Source organism: Excalfactoria chinensis, chromosome 2 (genome assembly GCF_039878825.1).
Source record: "Excalfactoria chinensis isolate bCotChi1 chromosome 2, bCotChi1.hap2, whole genome shotgun sequence".
Taxonomy (NCBI): Eukaryota; Metazoa; Chordata; class Aves; order Galliformes; family Phasianidae; genus Excalfactoria; species Excalfactoria chinensis.
The window spans coordinates 48,751,908-48,777,212 of NC_092826.1; the positions used below are offsets into that span (position 1 = coordinate 48,751,908).

Here is a 25,305-nt window from a genome sequence, read left to right on the forward strand (position 1 = left end):
ACTGTGTGAGTATAAGGAGGTAGGGTGGGTCTTTGTTTTTTTTCTTGAAGTAGGTCCAAGTATTTTCAGAGCTATACCTACATACTGCTATTCATCTATATTCAAGGCGCTTGGAGAGAGAGGACAAGGTCTCCAAAAGTGCTCTGCAAATGCATCATGATTTAAACACAGCATCACACCCCAGAACTCTGCTTACTGTAAACTAATGAATGCTATTATAGTAAGTGTCCACCTATGTATGTTCCAAGTCAGGACTGCTATGCCAAAAGGAAACAGAACAGAAGGTCATGGAAAAGAAGCAGCACAGCTAACTGGGAGTAACAAAGTTCTACAGCATATGAGTTTTGTTAAACAAACCCTCTTCTTACCAAGTTTGTCTGACAATGGATAACTGCATTTATTCCATCTAGCAAGAGACTACATAAAAATATAATAATCTTTTTTAATTGACTTAATATGTATTTAACTACTGACACCCGAAAATAAATTTCATGGAGGTAATAATCACTGAATGGAATTATTTCTAGGGGAATTAGTTTTCAGTGCTCAGATTCAGAAATCACCTGAGTCAACCAGAATGATCTAGATCATTTGAAAACATGGGCTTATTTATCTTGCATGAACTTAACACTTGCAAATGCAAGGTCATGTAAGTCAGAAGAGAAAACATTACATAAAGTGACAGGTTATCTACAATGCAGCAATTATAAGACCTTTCGAGGTCTTTGTTTCAGAGCAAATCAGCCAAATGAGCTATGGAGTTATCACCAGAGGTTAGGAAGATGAACGGTTGTGGAATCTGTGAACAAGAGAATAACAAGCAGATACTGGCTGTTGTATTAAACATCAATTAGCAAAACCGCTAGAAAGAAAAATATGCCTGGTTTTGGTACCTGTTCTTAATTATGGAAGATCTGGAAAGGTTTAAAAATAAAAAAATAAATTAAAAGCGACTAAAATTCAGACCCCTTAAATACTTAAGCTAATATCACCTAGCATTTACTCTGGAATGTTAGCGAATCCTACAGAAAACTAAAGAAAAGATGATGTATAGATGCAGGCATGCAAATAACTCAGTGCCAACTCAGTTTCCTAGACAGGAGTTATGGAACTTTATATATAAACAGATATAATGGCATGTAACAGTTTAAAGAACTGAATTATAGCAAGGTGACATTTTTATTGTCTGTTATTCTTTTTTATTTTGCCAGAATTTGAACCACGTTAGCCTAGAAAAATGACTGTTTGATTTCGTCTATAGAACATAACACCAGATAAAAGCTCCAAAATCGGAACAGATTTGTCATGCATTGCAAGTCATTTTAAATATTTTTCACTCTAAAATATTATATTCTTAAATCAGCCTAAATTATTTAACTTGAAAAGCCTCACACAGTGGAAATATTCAACTAGTTAATAAACTGTTTCTCTAAGACACTCACCTGGTTATTCTGGTCTGCAAGGTACCGCACCACAATAGGTAGTAAGTACTTGGAAAAAGCATATGGGATGGAAGGTCTGTTTTCTTGACAAAACATAGCAATATGAGGCACCTGTTCCATCAGTTCTGCCCGCACTGTAGGCTCTGCCAGAGACAAAAAACAAAAAAGGCACTGTAAATGTTAGCAAACACACTGTCAAAATAAGCTTTTTTACATTCTTGTACTTACAAACCGTGTGCTCAAGTGGTTAAGTCAGTATGTCTACAGAGAGCTTCAATTTGATAAGCATCACCTCTATGCAAAACCAGGTGTAAGTACACTCCGCACTAATAAACTACCACAAAAGACTTGGCCCACATTCCCAATTATTAAAAGAAAAAACAAAAAGACCCACAACAACTGTAAGAGAGCAAGTCATCAAACACGAGAATCAGGATCCATCCAAATTCCCTACAAGTATCACCTACTTCCAAGAAAACTCCTAGGCAGAAAGTTAACCCAACTGCAACAAGAAACAAACTGAGGGTAGCTCCTGTTCCTTTCAGGACTCTCTAAAACTGCAGTTGCTATCAGAGAACTGATGACCTACAAAAACACATAATGAAAACCCAGCAGCTACTCTCAAGTGACAGTGATCAGATTTATAATATTTTAAATAATAAACTGTACACTGTACACAGGATACATGCGCCTTACCGAGCTTTACATAGGTAGGAACTGTTTAGGTAAAATTTAATGGCATGACAGAATCATCTTAAGATATTTGGAACGAACACACAATGTCAGAACGATCACCTTTTGCTAAATAGGAGCACGAGCTTTCTATTTAACGTGGATAATGCAGGCAGCCCTTAGCTTTCTTGAACACTAGTTAAAAGTGACAACTTCAGACTGAATAAAGCAAAGCAAAGCAAGCACCACATCTCCTAGTTTGCTTTGTTTCTCTTGCTAAAGCAATAATAGGAGCATATACAACAAAAGTCATCTTATCTAAATCTTGGATGTTCTGAAACATGTGCAGGTTGAACTCCTCAAGCAATATCTCTACACATATACGTGTAAGTTCATACTAAAGAAGTCAGATCATGAAGAAGACCACTCAAATACGTGCAAGTTTTAGTAAACTTCAATCAATGACTAAGAAATTTTAGTTTAATGAATATTCAATTCAACAGCTGGCCAAAATAAGCACCTGTAAATAGGACAGACTTTTAAGGAGATTGTTAATTTTAAAAGAAAAACTCTACATATCATATTAATACAAGGAAAACAAAAACTAGATTTGCTAAAAACAACTTTCCTTCCAAAAAAGCTTAGAGAAAAACACGTTACCACCATTGATTTATTTTCTCTATTTTAAGTCTAGTTTGCTACTGACACCTTGCAGCACCAGCTAGTTTTGAAGTAGCCTAACACTTTGTATCCTAGTAACTCGTCTTTCACTTACATAAACATTGCCCAAACAGTCAACAGAACACAAGATACTGTAGGTTGCAACTCTTTGTTAGGATGAGCAGAACAGCTGTTTTCAGGTCTGAAGTCAGCAAAATCATCCAATTTCATCCTATGATGAATTCTGGTCCTCTTAACTGATGAAGCCTAGACTCTTCATTTCTGGCACAGAGAGCTGTGCGAGAAGGGGCGTCCTTTTACATCAGAAAGTGTTTGCCCATTTCTGAAACTGGCCCAATGTGACCAAGCTTAGGTCCTTTTATACGTTCTCTGTACGCATCTTCCCAGTACCTCAGAGTACAGGAGATACCGACTGAAAAGTCCTTCCTGGCTGAGCACATTTTGAGACCAAGAAAGCCAGCACTACTGCAGATAGACCACATGCATCCCCTGACCCAAGAGCTCTTCTGAAATAGCTGATGAACCAACCTCAGAGGGATGTCGATGTCTGCAGATGAAGCCTGCCAGTTGTCTTGCAAGCTGCCTAGCACCCTGACAAAGCAACAGAAGAAAACCTTCAATTCTGAGGCAGACAGGACAAAGGCTGGAAAAAGCACTGAAGCACAACTACAGAGAGCACAGTGAAGAACTAACAGGCTGGGAAAGGAAAGCTGAGAGGTGAATAATGATGAGGTAAGGCTGGCAACTAATGGGATGAGAAACTGGAACTTGCTGGACAAGAGAACAGAATCAGAGCCCAATGCCAGGGCCTGAGGAACTTCCTCCCATCTTTCCTGCAAGGCTGCTACTTCTAAATGTGTCCAGAACATGATTTAAGGTACAAGAGGCTTGTGTCAAGACCTTGTCTCTAGGATCTCTTTCCCACCTCTTGGGTCCCTCGCCTCATTCCCTGCAGCAAAGAGAAGATGACTGATGCTTGCTGGAGGGTGTGGGAGGTTGCAGGGGAAGTTGTGGAGGGTAATCAGAAAGAGGAAAAGAAATTCAGCTGAGACTTCGTATTTAGCAGCAGTGGTTTTTGAGCTGTATGTGAATTTGCTTCAGGCAGTTCCCACCCTCCCAGGTCCAAAACTTGCAGCTGGCCTTTCCATTATGCCAATGCAATTGCTCCTGCAGCCAGGCAACAAGCACTATCAAAAAACAGATCTGGCTGACACAGCTCTTACCCCACCAGAGTAAGTTGATTAAACAGTAAGAACTGGCAATTAGATTGGTTTCCCTGTGCAGTCACACAGTTCTGTAGAGCAGAAGAACTTTATGACAATGGAAGCAAGCAAACAGTAAAAGAGAGTCCATGGACTACATACTGTGATACTACTAACAGAACAGAGTGAAAGAAACAAAATACTGCTGAGGAACTTGATTTGTCTTCTGTGAAGATGCATGAAATGCTTAAGTCAAAATCTTCACAGAGTAATTGTACACTACTCTTTTAATTGAAGTTGAAATTCTGGCTTCACAGCTGAAGAAACCACTGTAATCAAACCCAAGAGCTGTTTTTAAGTGTATCAAGCTTACAATGCTTTAGACACTAGGCACTCAAAGTGGACAGACTGTATTGATCTTGATAACTCTATAGTTTGCTCAACCACTGGTAAAGTGATGGCAACACTTCCACTCCCCAAATTGATTGGGTTTTCTGTGAAAATGAATTCTTAGATTTGTTTATGAAGCAGTAAGACAGCAATAGTGTCTTTTTTTTCTTCTTTTTTTCTCTTCAGAGCAGGATTCATCTACTGTGTATCACTTAAGAGAGTGGCCATGCTGTGTGACAATACTAAAGAGCTCACAACAAGCGAGCCCTCTTCTTCCTGATCTACTAAGCAAGCTCTGGGTTTGTGGGGAACACAGGCAGATGGGATGATGCAATTAAAGATTTGAGAAATGCATGAATTAGAACCATAAAGGCACCTTGGTTCTTACATTTCCTAACTTCTGTGCACGTGGCTCCACAAACTTACTAAGTTCAATTAAAACCAACAAACAAACCAGGTACTGTGTGCATCTCTGTAATGCGACACCACAATTCATTATCAAAAAAGCCTTTTGTGCTGTTCCAGGGAATTAGTGCTGCTATGCAAAATCTGATCTCTAGCTTTCCCAATTTAGAGCTTAGGTCTACCAAATGTTGAAGCATATGTTTCAATTTGTACTGATCAGAGTCTTATCTTGCAGTCTGATGTGGTTACAGTAGTGCAATTTTTGTCATTTTGCCTTCAGGAAACATAAAGCAATGCCAAAGATTCCCACTAAACATCCAGCACTTTCTCATCCCCTTAATTCATTTCTCAGCTTCACATTTAGCTCCAGTAAAGACTGTGTGGCAGCTCCTACAAAGATTCCAGCAGGATTCAACATGTGACAGTGTCTGTCACCTTAAATTTTCTGTAGTTTAAAGGCAAATTTATGGCTTGATCATCAGCACAGCAAATGGACTGTGAAAGTATCAGTTAAAATTATTACAAAGCAGTTTCATAAAGCATTAGCTCAACACAGCATGGACACAAAATGCAAACAAAATCTGGATGGAGAATTTCACTTCGTGTCCAGATTAAAAGTTTGTATCTTAAGCACTCTGGAAAGGCACACCATTTGCTTGGAGCAGTAGTTTTTCTACTTGGCAAAGTAATGCTACCTCCTGAAGGCACAAGTTTATGCTTTGAAGTAGCAGGCCACTAGAAAAGATGCAACTTGTAAAAATAATAAGAAGAATATTTGGAAAGAAGCATCAATATTAGACTTCAGAAGCAAACTCATAATTGGTTTTCTCATTCATTAGCATCTTTATTTCACTCTTCAGAAAATAAAACTACACCAAAAGAATCACAGAAGTACTCACAGTTCTGTCAAATAATTTCAAAAAAAGTTGCAATAATAAAATAAGTTTTACCTCCTTTGATTTTCAGACCATGTGAAGTCAGCAACATATTCCTTCCAACATCTCAACAACTTGAGCAGATTTTAATCTGCACCCACTAACCTGCAGTTTCAGTTATTTCACCAATCATTATTACACATTCCAGAATCACAGAGGTATATATAACTGTTCCTTTCCCATCCATAAAAGATGCTTCAGTTTCACTGAAGCAGTTTGACATTTCACACCATCTCTCATGTGAGCAAAGTGTCAGCATGTTTATCTAACCACTTCTGCACATGCACTCACCTTTCCTATACAAATGTATAATATTTCCTTCAATTTCTATCAAGGCTTCAGTTCACTCCACATTCTTTAGCTATGAGGAAGTGAAGCACCACGGTTATCAATACACCAAAATTTAAAGAGGATTACTGTAGACCTTCATAGTATAATACCAGCTAATAGAAGGACTGATGTGTCTGATTTGCATGCTGCTTTACTAGCCAAGCTCTTTCTTTTTATTAACCAGAAATAGACTTTGTTACCGATAGGCAGGTCAGGATTGAAATACAGAGCAACTAATGAGAGAAGGGAAAGTCACCATTAGTCATTAATAAAGCGTGGAGAGACAAAAGAGGATTATACAAAGGAAAAAACCGTAGGAGGAGGTGGGGAAAACGTTATGAAAAACTGCTGAAATACCGAAAATTGGGAAAGAAGAGAGTTGGAGCCACTGAGAGCAGGGAAAAGGAAATATGAGCCTTCTCAGAAATATCTCTTAAATATGAAGACTTTGTTAAATGGAAAGCTGAAATGGATGCTGTTGGACAGGCCTTGTTGGCACCTCTCAGTCTAATAACTGCAATTTGATTGCGATGGTGCTATAATGCAGGTTAAACATGCTATTAAGTAATTAAGGTTGCAAGGCCATCTCACTGAGGCTGATTACACAGCTTCGGAATTTAATGACCAATTAGTCTAATAATTAATTGTTTCTAAAAACAAGTTTGCTTTGCAAACTGCACTCACAACTGACTCTATGTAAAAAGAAGTTCAAATATAAATTTATACAAGTGATAGAGAAAGACATCAGAGCCCTGTTCAAGTTCATGCAAGCCTGTCATCAGTCCATATTTGAGAATGAAAATCTACCTAGCTGTTTTAACAGAGACACAAACATTTTAACTCTAACAAGGGTTACTGAGGGATAAATAAACACTTGTCATGCACCAAACCTCTATGGGTTCAAAGCCACCAGAAAAATGTGTAAGCTGCATACTTAGCATCCCTTAAGAAGGACAGAAATTGCAAAGTGGTTAAATAGTAGACTCGAAAGCAATGCAAGGTATCACCTTGTTACCACAGGTGTACCTATCCTAGGGACCTCATTACCAAAGATTAGAGAGAATCCCAGAGTTCATATGGACTTAAAATAAAAAATAAAAATAAAAAGCAGCAAAAATCACAGGCTGAGCAGGAATACCTATCTACAGCTATGGAGACAAACACCAAAGTGAATAAGACATTCAAACAATTGAGATTTGAAGAGAAAGCTTGTGTGGCAAATAAGTGGGTTGGAAGTGATAAATTGTTCCCCAACTACCACTGAAGCAACTATTCTCCGATGCCATTTACAGCAGGGCATGGAGCACTAAAAGTTGGCAGCACTGTCTTGAGAGCACCTCATTTTCAGTAATGCCTGAATTGAGTGCTTTTTCCACTAGAAATATATTAGCAATCTGAAAGCTGCAAAGCCAAATACAACCTGGAACCACTTCATTAGAAAGTATCCAAAATGCCCTGCCAGGAAGAGATCTGTGTTATACAATTTGTACATGTAATTACATTGTACTCTTCTTCACAAACTGAATTTCATGTGGCTCACTGTTCACCTGCAACCCACAAACTGACTGCTGACAGAAAGATGTTGAAACATTGCTTAGTATTCCAGCAGCAATATTGATTTATTTATTTTTTACCCTGGCACAAAGAAAGATACTTTTCTAAAGCAGGACCATTTGAAGAGTCCGAGTGATTTCTCACCAAAAGCTCTTTGTGAATTATACCAGCAGTTCTTTTGGAAATTGCTGTAGAGCTGATGCGTGCCCTAGCCTACTGGTATGTCAAGAGCTGTAGCTCACTGGTGTGTCAAGATCTACGTCAATCGTACCAATACATACAGTCTCTTTCTGTGCCCTCCCTCCTGAAATCATTTATTTGGATCCTGTTCTATTTCCAGTAAAGATTATGTTTTCTTTCATACCAATGCAGCATTTAGCACAGTAAAGGAGCCATTTAGATTGAGTGTTGTCACCGTGCAAGAATAAAAGTAATTATTGTTTTGAAATTCTCTTGCTTGCAAACACAAAAAAAAAAATGGCTGCCTCATTGTATTCCCAACTCATTTAAAAGAAAAAATAAACCCCAAAAATTTAACACCTTGACTTCAGGTTGAAACAGTGTCTGTAAAATATCATCCCAGCTACAGGACTTCATAAGTTACACTGATTATGTACATTAAGTATTAGTAGGGCAAAAGACTGCTTAAGCATCTTTTGGCTGGTTGCTGTTTCAAATTCACTATGGTACCTCTATTTTAGATAACACCAGCAGCACAAGGACAACACGGATATTGTATGTCCCAGGCGCATTTTTCAATTCAAACCTCAATATATCAAATACTATCAAAAAAAACCCCAAAGTGTCTCACTTTCTGTGACTTGATTGAACAAGAAAACACCCCCAAAGAGTTAGAAAACAATTTAGCTATTTTATACATTACAGTGTAAGTTGGAAAAAAAAATATGAAAAAAGCATCAGACACAAGTGAAAAACAATTCCAGTCACAGCAACCTTAATGAAACAAAAAAATATAAACTACCATTTAAATAATCATGAAAGAACACGTATTATAAAAATACAAAACAGACTGAGCTCCCTAAACAAATTTTGGTATGGGTTAAGATACAAGGATATTCTAATTACCTGTCTTACAGAAACAGACTGAGTCCAATACAGCAACTGCTTGAGGCATGAAACTCGCAGTTAAGTCTGCAGAAATTTAATTTGTGGAGCAGCTGCAGAATCCAGCGCTACTAGTTTGGCAGATCTAAGACAATCTCTACAATGCAGGAAAAGCCTGAAATGCTGCTTTTACTGATGCTTAGAAAATATCAACCCTGACTAAAAATGTACTCCACCCCTATTAGAGGAAACAAATTGATTTGAGCTCAGCTCTTGGCTTTCATTCCATCTCTAACTAACCAAACTTCAGTTTGATACACTTAGATGGTCACCAATGGAAAGCCTATGGCTACAAAATCACTGCACAAGGTCTTTTTCCCCTACACAGATCTGTCCCATTTTCCAAAGTCAAAATGAAACTTCAGCAAGTTCCTGGTACTCAGAGGAACCACCATACAAACAAGCACTGCATATATATGGATTTCAGAAGCAGAGCTTAGCTAGGCATGCCATTATTCGGTATTAAAGACATTTAATTCCAAATGAACAGTAACTTCTTTTTCCTCTTTAAGAATCCTTGGAGAAGTACTCAATACAATTATGTAATGCTTACATCTCTGGCTGAACAAGGACATTAGCTCACAAAAACAAAGAAGAAATATGTGCATTTTAAATGAAGGAGGTAGGACCTTACAGGATACTTTTTACCCTAGGAGCATTATGTTCCACAGCTCTGGAAGGCAGAACTAACAGATCTTAAACAGAAGAAACAAATTTTCTCCTCATACAAGATTTAATACATCTACATGTTTCTTTAACACCTCCAGGAACTGTGACTCCATCACCTCCCTGGGCAGCCCCTTCCAATGCCTTGCTACCCTGTCAGAGAAGAAATTTTTCCTAATACCTAACCTGAACATCCCCCGGCACAACTTGGGGCCATTCCCTCTCTTCCTATGGCTAGTTATATGGCAGAAGAGGCTGACTCCCACCTCACCAGGTGGTTGCAGAGAGCCACCAGGTTTTCTCTGAGCCTCCTCTTCTCCTGACTGAACAATCCCAGTTCTCTCAGCCGCTCTCATTAGACTTGTGCTCCAGACCCTTCATACCTTCTTTGTCTTTCTTTGGACGTGCTCCAGGGCCTCAGTGTCTTTCTTGAAGTAAGGGGCCCAGAACCAAACAGAGAATTCAAGGTACAGTCTCACCAGAGCTGAGTACAGAGGGCAAGGATCACCTCCCTGCTCCTGCTGCCTCTCGTCTTCACTACTGATTTCCCAAAAGGGACCAAGGGAAAAACTTCAGCATTCAAATTTTGTCAGAACTAATAGGAGTTTTGCATGGATGCTTTGCAAGATCCTTTTCAAAGCAATAAATTCATCATTATCTACAAATCTAAACTTAATACGTAGATTTGTTGAGTAGTCAAAATACACAAAAAATGAGTTTGACATATATCAATGGGAAGTGGTAGTTCCACACATTAAGTGGTTCAGTTCTGTTGAAGAGCAAGGAAAACCGTTGCCTTTGGGAGGATGATTCAGAGCAATGGAACTTTATAGCATTTTATTACATTCTGCAGAAATCTAGTCTGAATATTAAAGAGAAAGAAGACATTGTCCAACTTCAGCAACTCTTGATATTCCTTCATTAACCCAGTAAAATGTTTAATGCTACCTACCTGAATCATCAGCTAATCTGCTGATTCTCTCCAACACAGCAATACAATCTCTCTCATCATCACTGACTTCCTTCAAAGTGTCCAGTAAACTTCGTGCCACCATTTGCCTAGTTTACAGGAAAGATTTTAAAAAATAGCATTATTTGTATTCAGAAACATAGCCAAATCATACAGGTTCCTTAAACCAAACAGTAAGATTTTACAAAGATTCACTTTCAGCTCAGTACATTCAGTTAGCACTGCTTTGGGAATTCTTTATTCCAATATTCAGCATAAGCTTTAAGAACTATTAACATCAACTGTAGCATTTATGTACATATAAATACATCCCTAGAGCTTACAAGGATAAAAGAAAGCAGTCACAAATACAAAAAATGGTAAACATCTGACAAATGAGCAAACCAGATCTTAAGTCAGCATCAGCCTTCCATCCTCACCTCTGAATTCTTTCCCTTGCTTCATAAAAAGCAAGACAACACCAATATTCTTAGAAGTTTAAAACACAGTTCTGAATTTATCTTCATAAGCGAAGTGTGAAAACTTAAGCCGAAGCTTTCCAAACCAGTGTTACTTTTTAAGGGTAAACTTGATTCAAATTCAATGTAGAGCAGTGGGTATATTCTGTGATGATAAAAAGAACACAAGCAAATCCCTGGGACACATGCACTTAGGATAAACATTAAGAAAAGTCACAAAGGAAACACAAAACTGATCTGAATCATCATTTCAGTTACTACTTCTAATTCATAAGAAATGTTTCTAAGGGTTATCGTCTAAGTGACAAGATGTAGCCAAATTTGAGTGTTCATTCTGAAAGGGGTCTGTTGCAGCCTATGTTATGAAGCCATACCCATCACTTACCTAGAGAGTCCTAAACCCTGAGATTTTAAACAATTCAGCTGACAGCAAGAAACCCTTTTTCTCAACAACAGCTTGCAATGGCGTATGGCTGTCTCTAGCTGGATTTCACCCTCTGGGGCTCTGTGGGTTGAACATCAGAGAGCTAGCAGGATTATCCCAACAATGAAATGGGACAACACTGTCCAACACGCTGCTAGTTCTTGTATTGCCCCTGAGCTGTTTACTAAAATGCTTAAGCAGCTAAGGTCAAGAGCCGGATAGTTCTAGAATGGACCAACAGAAACACTGTTAGGATATAGACTAGATATAAGCACTGCTGAAAAACAGCAGCGCTGTAAACAAGAGCAGGAGCATAGATTTTATCACAACAAATGGTGAATGTGAGCAGTTGCCATAAACAGATGGGTTGCATTCCTAGTGTACGGGGAAAGCCTGAGAGCTTTAGTTCTATGCAATCGAAGAAAAGCAGGAGGCACCCACGAATTCCTAAAGTTAAGTAAACATTTACATTTTCTCAAATTTAAATGCTTCACATCGGTCACTTGCAAAACTATTTTAAATTAAAACTGTTTTATCAGCAGATGAACAAAATTCTCTAAAGAAAAGATGAAACCAATTGTAAAAATACTCTTCTAAGTAATTTCCTTTTCCTCACTCTTTTCAACTTTCAACTTGGTAGAAGTGCCACGTCTCTACGCAGAGATCTTGATTTTCAGTTGGAATTTAAACTATCGAAATCCTAACAAAGGGAAACAGACTATGTGACACACTAACCTAGAAGCAGAGGTGACTTGGTCTGTTAAAGGGCTGGACAGCTCTGAAAAGAGAAGAGGAACATATGAGGTAGATTTCATACATCAGCCTGCTTGGATGCATCTCTCTCCCACAGATTAAATGTTATCTTGGAAAGCAAGAGACATGACAAGTGATCCGATGTGTTGGAATTTGGTGCCTACTGATACAGATGCAACAACAATCCAGTCAAGTGCACTGTTAATAACCTTTTATACCCTAGTGATCCAGAAGAGCTATAAATCGCATTGAACTAACTACCTAAAGCACCGCTTCTATTCCAGATACAGTTTTCTTGCATATTTTTAATCTGTTTAAGACAACATCCCATTTATCTGGTGCAACAACAGACCCTGGATCTTTAACTTGGCATTTGCACTTAAGAGAACATTCTACCTGTCCCAGCAACGAGGGATGGGACTCAGAAATACAAAAACAGTCTCAGCAAGTAATGAACCACAATGAGCAGTGCTGTACCACACCTGGTTCCTGGGGACTATGGAACAGCTTCTAGCATACTGGGAGATCTGTAAAGACTCATCACCTCATAGAGCTTTGTTAGCAGTATTTTGAACTGTGGTGGCTGTAAGCCAGCACTAGTTCTTCTGAGTTGGACAGATGGTTATGCAGAAGTAGCCACCTTGTAAATTGAGAGTTCCGAACCTTCGGAAGAGATAAGAACACAAATCCTAGCTTGAAACAGATAAGACTTGCATATTAAGCCCTCACAAAATGATACTCAACTTTTTCCATGGACTGAAGGTAGAAGATAACCCCCCACCTGCATCCGGGTGGTATGTCTCACTTGGGTTTATAAAGGAATCAATGCATTCATTTTTTGTTTCAGTAGATTCCGGAGAAAACCATCAGGACAAAAGGCAAAGGGGCAAGATAGGCTCACTTCTACAAAACACAATTTGGTTGGCAGCCAGTAATAACAGAGTAATCTTCAACTCCATCTGTCCAGTGTTCCGGGAGATGGTATCCACTCATGTCCCCTTAAATATCATAGGTTTTGATTTAGTTCTGACACTACCCTGACAATCTGTCAAAATTATTCATGTGCTTCCAAAGCAAAAACAACAGGACATAGAGCTAAACCTACTTCACATTTGTCACAGGCCATGAGCCAGCATGTAGGCAACTAATGCGGAATGACTGGGGCCCTGCAAGCACTCCAGCATGCTCTGTTTGCTGGGGAGTAAAGAGTAAGAAAGGGTCCCTGGTACCCTAGCAGTCTGATTTCCTCCTCATGCAAACACTGGTAGTCTAGCTACAAGAAGCACACAACAGACAACTGCAAAGAACTATCAATGCATAGTAACACAACACTGGTCTAGTGGTAGCCTGCCCGGCAACTACCAGGTGAGAACCAGGTGAGCATTTGTGAAACTGGAACAGATAAATGAAGGATAACCCATCTGGCTTAGATACAGATGCAAAGGCAAAAAAATAAGTAAACACATTTGATCTTCAACAAAGGCAGGGAGATGCCTTTTGTGACAAGGAAAGGAGGAAAAGGTTTTCTCTAGGGATAATGACAACTCCCCATAGACTGAAATCTAAGAGGCAGACTCCTTCAAATATATGACACAGATGACTCCACCAACATCAATGACGGCAACATAAGGGGTCTCAATGGCATTCTGTTACTATGTGTTAAAGCCCTGGTTATCAGGACATGACCTAGGACTAGCAATAATAATTTTGTGCCATTTCCCTCCTGCTAGGGTTTGGGCAGTGGTTACCTCTAATAAGATACCAAAGTCCACCATAAACCCTTTCAGGTTCTCAGTGCCACAAATTTTCTTTACTGCAAAAATTAATACAACTGCATCTTTCCAATTTTAGTACCTGATTACTCCAGGTGCAGAGACTTGCTAGCTGTCTTGATAAGTGAACCTTCAGATCAGTAACACTGTATCTGTGAACTCTCAACATTTTTTATTCACCATGCATTTCTTCACCATATGACTGTCACCTAGACAGCAATGTGTCTACTTATTCTTTAAATAGGTTGCTCGCCAAACAGAGGGCAAAGACCAAAGACACGAAGTACAAGTGCTTTAGCTTTTATGTGCAAAAATGGAAGACAATCAGTGGAGTTCAACTTCATTTGTTTAAGATTTTTTTTATCATCACATGGGGAGAGTTCTCACAACACTAGAAAAAATAATGGACTTGCAATCAGAATATTTGTAGACATCACTTCACCATGATTAGCAGAAGAAGAAAATGGGGATAGATTACACTCTGCCTTTATATCCAAGTGCAGGACACAGATATTTTCAGGACTGTGCACAAGGACATAATTGGAATACACAATGATATATTCCGAGAGTAGCTATAAATACTTTTGCACAGCTCATTCAATTCCCTTTCATAAACTGACCTTATTTGGAATCCATACTGGGAGTTGTAAGAGGTGTAATTACTGTGTATCAACCACAGTTATTAGCCCTTCGATACACTTCTAGTACAGAAAGTAAATGACAGGAGTTCATCCCTATAATAGGTGCATTTAGCTAGTAAGCATACCTTCCAAAAATATACTTTCTTTGCCCATTTTCAGACAAGATCTAAATCAAGATTTGAGGACCTGTCATACACACACAAGTATCAGTAGTAGTAACTTAGCTTGGTGCTTTTCCCCCCCCATGCAATCTCAAAAGCTATTCTGAATCAACTCCCAATTTAATAATCATCATCTTCAGACTTTTCTTAAAAAGCAAGGATAGATGCACATTTGTCATTATAAATATCAGGAGTGCTGTTGAAGTCATTAAAACTTTTCTTGGTGCTTTGAGAAAACTCTGATGCTTGATTTGTCAGGTATACAGGATTTTAATGCACACTTCTAAGCTAAGTTAAACAAGTAATTTTTTCTTTGCTATGTATACATCTGCAACTCTGTGTTTTGGGGTTTGTTTCTTTTTTTACTAAAATTCATTCTGTGACACGTGGTAAGATCAGGAAGACCAAGGAAAGATGAAACCAGAAATGAGATGAAATAATCTAATGCATCCTACAATGACAAGTTCTTTCAGAAACATCCTTGTCAAGATGAATGGCTTTACAGTTTCACCTGCACATCTTTGGCATCAGTTTGGCAGAGTACTCACAGTTGTGGTCAGTACTCACAAAAAAGGCAGAAAAGAGAAAGTTTACACCGGGCTAGGCTGCACAAAAAAGAGAGGAAGTGGGGAAGAAAAAAAGATAGGGCAGATGTAGATAACCTAGTTCTGAATCAGCTTCTTGACTATAATCTGATCTGAATGAGAATAAGGCAAAGTAACTGAATAATAGAATGGCTTGTATGAGAAGTCCCACCCCCTCCCATGGATAGGGCACCACAGCTTCTCTGGGCAGCTGTGCCAATGCCTCACTGCCCTGTGAGTAAACAACATCTGCCTAACATCTAAGCTAAATCTTCCCTCTTTTAGTTTGAAACCATCCCACCTTGTCTGATGATTATTAGTCCATGTTTATAAGGGAGATCTGTCTTAATCTTTCAGAAGGTCTTTATATATTTCTCATCATCCCACCAAGTTTACTATCTTTCAAAGACTTACAATACGTAGAACAGCACCAAGAGATGAGAACAGCTTCCTGTCTCAGTGGAGATACTTCCTGCATGCCAATTCTAATTTTTAAAATACATGGTGAAATGATGTTCCTGGCTCTTCAAAAGGGAATTGGCAGGCTTACAACATGGCTTTGAGATACTGATCTGTAACATTTAACAATTACACTTAATTCCTTGGAAATAAATTGACTCCTCGGTTACCAAAAAGTCTCATTCCATAATGGAACATGTATTCTAAAATGTCTAAATTTATTGTAGAATCACAGAAATATAAAACTAAAATGGATATTGTGGTTGTTGGGAGTCAGGAATAAAATAATCACATTGAAATAATTAATTGCCATATACAATGCATAAACCAAAATCTTTTTGATACCAATCTCTCTACCAACTGAAGTCTAGAAAGCAAGAAGGCTGCCTTTTACAGGCCGTATTAGATAACCTGAAAGCATCCTGAAACACCTTAAAGACACTATCACTTCTTCTGGTATTTAGATGAGTCGTAGAAGATGTCTGCAGAGATGAGATGGAACATTTTCAGACTTCCACATTCTGTCACAAGCATTACTGTTCCACTACAATTTGCATTTTAGTTTGCTTTCATTTAGTTTTCATCTGAGCTGCAAATAATCTTTTATTCAAATCTACCACATATCCTGCTCCTCCACTCCTTTGTGCTTTCTCACAGCTGAAAGCCCAGCCAGTAGATAGGCTCTGCTAGGACTCCAGCACCAGTGCACAACAGAACTCTTTTGCAATTTCTTACGTAACATTCTCTAAGAGAAAAACAAATAAGTCACAGAATCACAGAATTATAGGGGTTGGAAGGGACCTCTAGAGATCATCGAGTCCAACCCCCCTGTCATAGCAGGCTCCCTACACCACGTTGCACAGGTAGGTGTCCAGGAGGGTCTTGAATATCTCCAGAGGAGACTCCACCACCCCCCTCGGCAGCCTGTTCCAGTGCTCCGTCACCCTCACCATAAAGAAGTTCTTGCGCACATTCGTGCGGAACTTCCTATGCTGAAGTTTCAGTCCATTTCCCCTAGTCCTGTCCCCACGCACTACTGAAAAGAGACCAGCCTCGCCACTATAGCTCCCACACTTCAGGTATTTATAAACCTGGATCAAATCCCCTCTCAGCCTTCTTTTCTCAAGGCTAAACAGACCCAGTTCCCTAAGTCTCTCCTCATAGGGGAGATGCTCCAGGCCCTTCACCATCTTTGTGGCCCTCCGCTGGACTCTTTCCAAGAGATCCCTGTCTTTTTTGTACTGGGGAGCCCAGAACTGGACACAGTATTCCAGATGAGGCCCCACCAGGGCAGAGTAGAGGTACTCAGAAGTACTTCAGAACAGAAAGTAGCAAGCTAAGAAGATGACGTAACAACATCTACACCAATAGCCAGGACTCATAATACTGATGAAAGCCTGCTGCCAAGATCTGCTTTGGTTTGAAGAGAAAGAGCAACAAAATCTGAACCTATGCATAGGTAATTAGATGCGATTACACCATTTCAATGAGACATAAATTAGGTGACATTTAAGCTGTTTATTCCAATCTTTTGCCTAAGAAGCACTTCATTTCACCTCTGCCTAGCAAAAATGTCTCCAATATTTTCTCAGACTGATGCTAAATCATCATAAGCTGTCTGTAATCATTCATGCTTAACTGCTACTTGGCCTTATCACTATCACATGCTATTTTCTGTATGCTATTACACCGCATAAGGCACGTAGGCCTTATGAAGCATCAATCAACGTGTTTACATCAGCAAAAAACAAAAAATAAGAGAAAATTTATTTATTCTACCCATTCTCCCCTGCAGAAAAACTTAGGCAAGCAGAGGATGGGTAGAGCTAGACAACATCATCAAAAAGATTGCAACATCTTCAGTTTAAGCATGCCTCACATCCCAGTAAAGCATTAGGACTGCTATGCTTGTTTAAACTTCAGGACACAACTTGAGTTTCTGAGTTTGTTCTCCACCCTACTGGCTTTTATTACGGGTATTTTATTGTGACAATTTATAGGTCTAAAATGTATCTCCTCTTCCCTTCCTCCCCAAGAAACTGGAACAACAAAAAATCCCTCATGGCTGACAATGAAAAATGCCACAAATTTGCTATTTCTGGAAAACAGAAAACTTTAAAATCAAGCATTTCAGAACTAATTTATCCATACAGATTTATGCAGGCTATAAGAGAAATCACAACACATTTGTTAAATTCAGTTAAATTGGAAGGAAAACAAACCAAGATTCCAAACTGCGATGTTTTTACATAGGAAGTATGGGGTTTTAAGTAAACTTCACATGACTGAAGTTAAAAACACAGGTTAAATCCTTAGAGAACAGGGGTCACAAACAATAAAATAGAGAGGTTAGTCTACAGGGTGGTTGACCACAGACTCATGTTCCATACATTACTAAATTAGAGAATTCAACATGAAAGCAAGCATGCTTTAATAAAGATATTCTTGGGAGTCCAAACTAAACTCTGTTAAAATAAAACACCAGAAAAAGTCAATCTTAGTATATCCTATACATTTCCATGATCTTATAACTCTTTACAGCTATAATTAAATGCTGGTAAACGTTGATTTGAACTTCTAGATCCCATGACAGAGTTTGTGTGTGCAGGCAAGTGCAGTATTCTACAACATCCATGCTACTACAGTGAAGCAACTAGGTTAGTGGCATAACAGAAATAAAAAGGGGAAAACACAACTACAGTATTAGCGGCAAACAGCAACCATTCTTTGCCACCATGATTATTTTGCTCTGTGTAAGTAGAAGGAGAATCAGCAAACCAAAGGAGGAGTGGAAAGTGAAGAATTCTTAGTTATGTTTTTAAAAAATAGTTATTACTTGTATTTCATGCAAATTAACTTCAATCAGATTTGAATGAGATGAATAGTTTTGCATATCGTTAACCAGACAGAACATTATAAAAAGCATACCTGTTAAATATGTTCTCGCTTGCAGCGTACTTGTCCAGTCTTCCCAAAGGCGTCAACATTTCATCTTGTGAGACAAAGTCCAGGGCTGAAGGTATAATAATCACATCAGACTCTGAGCTGTAGTCATCCACACCAACTATCAGAGACATCAGAAATACTCCTTATAATCACAGTAGTTTAATACTAGAATGATGTCTGTTGTTGGTCTGAAATACAGAATTCTAGGCAAGGCTCCCATGACAATACATTTACTAACCACACTCAATCACTTCCCTAGCTTTACCCAAACCCCAGAAGGCTTTTTCTATACAAAAGTGATTACCTACAAATAGGATTAAATGATTTTTGAGTGATTTTCTCTAAATACCCAAACATGATGTATCACTAAACATCCACAGCTCAGGCTACTTCAATCTGACCACGAGTACTTTATATACCTTACATTATTATTATTTTTTTATCAGGCAAATGACTTTTAGCTTTTTGAACACACAGCCTAAAATCCCAAGTGCAATTAGTCCAGAGATAAAAAGTTAATACAACATCATCCAACAGAACAAAAGCTTTTTAAAAACGAATAAATTAAGCACATTCAAATGTTTAGATGTGCACTGCTATATCTGACTACCAAATAAAACAGGTAAAGTTCACCTGCTGCATAATTACTAACCAGCTCATCAAAAAGCAACTTCATATAAACAGAAACCACAACAAAACGTAAAAGAGGTCCATGCCTGCTCTGCAGAGCTACTTGAAATTGGGACTTTCAAATACTACCATTTTTAGCTTCCAAATGCCCTTTAAATTACTCAAACATGCAGTCCTGCAACGAACACACCCTGCAAATACAACACACATCTGCAAAATCTGCAGCTCCAATTGCTTAGTTGCAACAACTATCCCAAGTCTCTTTATCCCTGAAATCACAACACTGCAGCACACCACAGCTATTCTTCAGTCTGGCCAAATCTATCTGAAAAGCTTATTGAAAATCAGCAAACAAACAGATGCAATCAATCTAGAAGTCCAACAAACAGAGAAAAGGAATTTCATACAGTTATACTGCACTATGCAAACTAGTTATCAGATACCGCATCATTAATTTCTGTGTTTGACATTCTGAATATATAAGTGGGTACCATTTGCCGAATGTCTTCCTTATCGTATTTCAAATGGCAGAAGATCTAACGACCAAAGTTCTCTACGACAGTAATATTTTTAGAGATAAACTGGGTTAATAGCATCACTTTTCCAGCACTTTTTCTCCCACCTTCTACACTGAGAATCAATGGACTCTGTTTAATTGCTCATAAATAAATTCTTGGGTGAAGGCCCTAATTGTGCTGATAGCACATAAAATCTTTGATCGAAATCAAATGAAGAAATTATAGGAAAAAGAGAAGTGTACATCAATGGTACTTCTTAAAGAATCTTATAAATCAAACTTAAAAAATAGGAGCAAGGAAGAAAGCAAGCTAGGAGCTGTGAAAGACAAAGTTGACAGTAGAGCAGTCTAGGGACAGAAAGTAGTGCTCTTGGATATGCCTAAGGCAATGGATAACAAACTGCTGAGGCAGGGGGAGAAGGCTCAAAAAAAAGGTCAGTTGCATAAAGCTGTTGCAGCAAAAAAGGAAAGCACTTGGCAACCCAAGGTTTACACAACTGTTTGAATTTCTGTTTGCCCAGTCCTTAGGAGACCGAGGCACAGGGTTCAGGTTTGGGGGTTTTGTTTTGTTACCTACGCGTCAGGGCTTTTTGTTTGGATCAGTTATCACAGAAAAAGGTGAGGGAAGGTGAAAACGCACTCGTACAGCAGGTTAGGTTTTTACACCAGGTAAGTTCACAAGGAACAGGTTGCATCATTCAACAGATGTAAATTCAACTCATCGATTCAATTGAAAGCAGAAATTTGTTCTGTGGCATCCAGACATGAATTAAGTCAGACGTATATTCCCCACTGCAGAAAATGAACTGCGTTCTTTTTTCTTTTTATGATAATAATTGTATCCTTCACTAGGCAGCCAAAGCACTGCACTCAGATCAATTTCTTAACGGACTAAATGAATACAGTTCAGCTGTGACATAACCAACTGGGGGGGGAAAGTATCACTTTAATAGTCAAGTGAAATTAATTTTATAACAGGATCTTAACATTCCTAATTTAAAGTCTGTAGACCATACATTTCAAAGCATAAACCAAGGAAACTATTGCAAATATAGCCACCTAAGGAATTATTCTGTTAGCTATCAAATGCATCAATGAAAAAAGTATGCCAAACCTTATACCAGCCTCCATTAGTTTTAGTTCCTGTTTCTCTCCTCTCGACTTCAACTTTGCATTCAGTGTCCTTCCTTGTCCCTTCTCATTAATTCTTCTCTAATAGTCCTATAGTGGTTCAACATAGATACAAGCTCCTACAGAACATGAAGATGGCTCGCTCTGTATATGTCTTAACACATAAACATGAACCACAGCTGGCTGGCTATCTGGTGCCTTTTATTTAGCGATCTGAATGTTCTCATACATTTTGCCCGGTTAAATCATCTAAGTCAAACAAACTGCTAAAACTACCCTATTTTAGAAATATCAGTGCCAAACAAATGAGTAATTGTTTCCAATTTATTTGTTTGAGGTCTCACGCTAGTTCAAACAGAAAATAAGATGTATGGATTTTCCACTGTGGTTCAGTGCTACAATAGGTTTGACGTGTCTGCTACGGATACTGAGCAACATTACTCAATGCCAGCATCTCAGCTTTTCTTCACAGAGAAAACTGTACAAGCAGCAGCATCCTAATAAAAGCTACACTAATGTCAGCTGGGAAGAAGAGTGATTAAAATCAACCCCTGCATGAACAGACTATAGTTATAACAAGTATTGCTACCTTTGTCTTACATATTCTTTTTCAATCTCACCACCAAGACACTGATTCAAGCAAGCTAAAGGGAACTTTAGTCCACTACACTTGAAGGTTAATCCAGAAAGGTGTCAAAAAGGCTTAACCAAACGTTAATACTGCCTCTTCAGCACTCCTCTACTTTCCACGCAACTCTGAGCACTCACCCAAGCACCTTTTATGCTATAAATTTCACAAACACACAGAAAAGCAACTTGAATCCATGCCTTGGCTTGTTCAAACATTGAATGTTTAGATTCAATGCCACTTCAGAATGCATGCCAAGCAACAGAGCTTCCCACTCCTCATGCAGAGAAACTATAGGTCACTTTCCCATTTTTCTCCACTTCTTCAAACTAGTACCAGTACGCCAAGACCAAATGCTCAGAAGACCTTCCAAGCTACAATTCAACACCGAATCAATTGAAACTAATGCAAGTTGAGTGCCTAAGTAACCCATCACACTGAGACAGTTTAGAAGTGCTTAGTCAACCAGTGACAAGCTTGTCTGAGAAGTCAGACGCAAAGGAAAGGCTGTTTACAACTCAGTCCTCTTCAGACTGTGGCCTACAGGCCTACTTTCAAATGAGGTAATATCTGTTCTGCATCTCATCCTCACAGCATCTTTCACAAAGAACCTGTACATACTGCATCTTTACAGACAGGCACAAAAGATCATGTCTGAAAAAAATAACTACTTTTTTCTATTTAATAATAAATGAATTACTTTCTACCGAAGACTGCTCAGTCATTTTCTTCTGTATCTGCTAAGAGCTTCACAGCAGAAACATAACCTCCTTCATTTTGGCATAGAAATGCAGGAATGAGAAGATGGATGTTCTGAAGACGAGTGGTTCTTTACTTCTCAAAGGTGAGCAACAAGCCATTTTAAAGATTCAAGACTTCCATCTAGATCCCTCCTTCCCAAAGCATTCTCCAGATCTATTAAGGAGTCTGTGGCAATTGCTACAGATGTAGCTAAATTGACCGGTTTTTATTCAAGTGTAGTACAGGTAATTTACTAGGCTATAAGGATGTTCAGGTCAATATCACATTAAATGCAGAAAAGATTTTGTTCTTGTTCTGCTGTTCAAGCAAGTAATTTTTCTGCTTAACTGTAAAGTAAAAATATTAGTTCTACAAGCCGAAACACAGATATCGTACCACAAAACAACCATAGCTAATTCTGTTCTAAATCACTGTCTTCTCTGAAAGAATAAATGCACCTTGCAGTCAGATTTCTGCAGAATACAAGTAGTATTCTCAGCCCTTCAATGTTGTAAATACATTATTTTCCATCTCATTTCTGCAAGAGAATCATTTTGCATCTTGATGTTCTGAAAAGAAAAATCCACCACAGCAAGCGAATTCTTAGTAGAGCATAGAAGCTAAACATCAGTATTTATCCACAGTTAGAAAAGTATTACTTTTTCATTATGCACTGTATTCCACCTCCAGTTCTGCAGACCAAAGCATCAATTGTGCTGTTTCAGCCTCATTTACAAATCTACTGGACCGCTTCAGTAACATCAATCAAACACTACAGCAAACATTACCAAATTTGTTTGTTTTGCTGAGTTCCACCACCTCACTTGCCTGGTATCATTTATAGGCAACCACAAATTCCACTGCCAGAAAGTAAGATCTGACATGTCCATGAGATAGTACAGCAGAAAAAACATAGCAGATTTCAAATCCGAGACTGAAAACGCAAACGAGGCACTGTAAATTTACCCTGAAATATTTTCAGTAGAAAAATGCCAGTTTGAACAGTGTATGATTTTACTCAGCGATATATAAGACTGGGGAATGGATAAAAAGGATTTGTGGGTGATAATTCCAGTCTGGCCACCGTATTAGCAGAAATAAGAACCACACTTTGCCTTTTTTGTCTCAATCCCAGTCTCCCCCATCAGAAATGAAGCATTACCCCCAGTAATGCTCTGTGCACAGTAAATCACACACATATGCACGAACTTCACTGTCTACACTCCAGGCAGGATGGGTTTGGGTTTGAGGGTGGGAAGGAAAGAGAAGAAAGTGAGAACAAGCATGAAAGAAGGTAAGGAGGAAGTGCAAAGCAGTTCTGACCCAAAGTCACTGTGCTAACTGCAAGGCTCACCACATTAGCCCTTGTGCAGCATGTTCATAGTAGTTTGCTAACAGCTTGAAGCACAGACTGAGCAAACCCATCAATACAGAGCCTGACTACAGGCTTCAGAAGGGAAACATTTAGCAGATGAAAGCAAGACACGGGAATCAAAATCAGCAGCTAAGCTGTTTACACACAAAACTTATGCAAGTATGGCACAGCAAATTTAAGAACCACTAGACTAAACATAACAGATTAAGGGAATATTTTTATCTAGTAAAAGCCTTTAGGAAAAAAAAAGGCAGTTATCAAGGATGCCAAAGGAGCTGAATTTCTCACCAAACATAAGAGAAAACAAAGGGCAGCACAAAATCCTTTAAGCAACAAGGACAGGTGCAGCTACAAACAGGTTGGTCCCTTTGAGGCAAACACAAGCAGCACTGCAAATACTGGTTTGCTCTGAAACAAAGGAAAATAAATCTCCGTCTCTTATTACTCACTGGTCATTAATTTGCACAACAGCGGAATATAGCTTCTACCGGTTGCTAGTCAGACCCGCCACAAAAGCTAAGCCAGAGGAAACGGATGCAAAAAGAAGGACATCCGAGCTACCAGTTAAAACAATCAACAGTTTATATTTTGTCCACCAGTTTCCTGTTGGGAGCATGTCACGCCCATCACCACGGTATCCAAGTCTCCTGCTATTTAAGCCCCCATCTCTTACCCTTTCCAAACAGCTGCGTGCAATTAAGACTCCTGGAATGGTGCTGGAGTGAAGTAAAACTCTGGCAACGCAAGCAAGGAAGTTAATCAAAGGTACTTTCTTCTTCTCTACAAGTTCCTTGCAGCCAAAACTATCCATCCCCTAAATATGTAGCACAGCAACTCTGTGGCTATTTGAGAGCTTTTGCAGCATCACAAAGAAAACCTATTTTCATCTTCAGCCAAGATGCTCCACTTCATCCTATACCATGACAGGATGCACACATTTACTCTGCTTGGAGACACACTCAAGTCCTGCCCCTAATGGAATATCTGTTACACAGAAAAACAGTGTGTTCATACTGGGTATACTTCAATCCTGGACTAACAGAAGAGTTCAAATGCTTTAAAGGTTTGCTCTAGTTCTGCAACGCTCTGAAACCATGAATTGTAACACGTTGGCTACAAAACCCAACTTGATACAGTAATTCACTTTGGCTGGTTCAAGCACAGTCACTCAAACATGCACACTGGGGTAAAGCACTGAGAAGGAAGGTTTGTTATTTCCATCATAGACAGGCTGTGAAAATACAGCTTTGCAACAGATATCACTTTGAGCTTCTTAACTATTCTTCTGCTCTCTCCATTTAAACCCTGAACGCCATTCTTCAAACTTGTTCTGACAGAATTCAAGACACTTAGTGGGATAAACAACCTTTGTGCTTCCCAAGCATTCCAAGGTTGAAATTCCTTCTGCAGCTCCTCAGCCTGTTCTTCTTTCCGCAGCTCTTTGTATTAAAGTGTGGTCTACAGGAAAAGGTTAGGTAGTACCGAATATATTGAAGTCACTCTTAGAAAATGAAAGAAAAATCAAAATAGTTAATGTCAATGGTTTTTCTTTGTCTGTTTGTTTCCAATTAGTTTCCTTTACTAAAACATACATATAGGCAAACTTGCACTCCAAGTATCCCTAAAGACTATTCAAGCTGTTTCTCTTGCAGGCTAGAGAGGAAGGAAAAGGTGGTCTCTTTTACTTTCAACTATCTGGGAACTATTTAGACA

General features: G+C 38.8%; 1 protein-coding gene across 11 annotated transcripts in view; it reads right to left on the minus strand.

Moving 5' to 3' along the window:
* The window catches only part of PPP4R1 (protein phosphatase 4 regulatory subunit 1), a 54,838-nt gene that overhangs the window by 22,385 nt on the left and 7,148 nt on the right, over positions 1 to 25,305 (minus strand). For 5 of the 11 annotated variants that reach the window (XM_072329526.1, XM_072329525.1, XM_072329527.1 and 2 more), the window contains 3 exons: positions 18,553 to 18,688; positions 10,355 to 10,461; positions 1,443 to 1,585 (listed from right to left, as the gene is read on the minus strand). In XM_072329526.1, coding sequence (XP_072185627.1) covers positions 1,443 to 1,585; positions 10,355 to 10,461; positions 18,553 to 18,688 — 386 coding nt within the window. Of the gene's footprint in view, positions 1 to 1,442; positions 1,586 to 10,354; positions 10,462 to 18,552; positions 18,689 to 25,305 lie in introns of those variants that run through there. The other 6 variants (XM_072329530.1, XM_072329528.1, XM_072329533.1 and 3 more) reach the window with 3 other exon arrangements.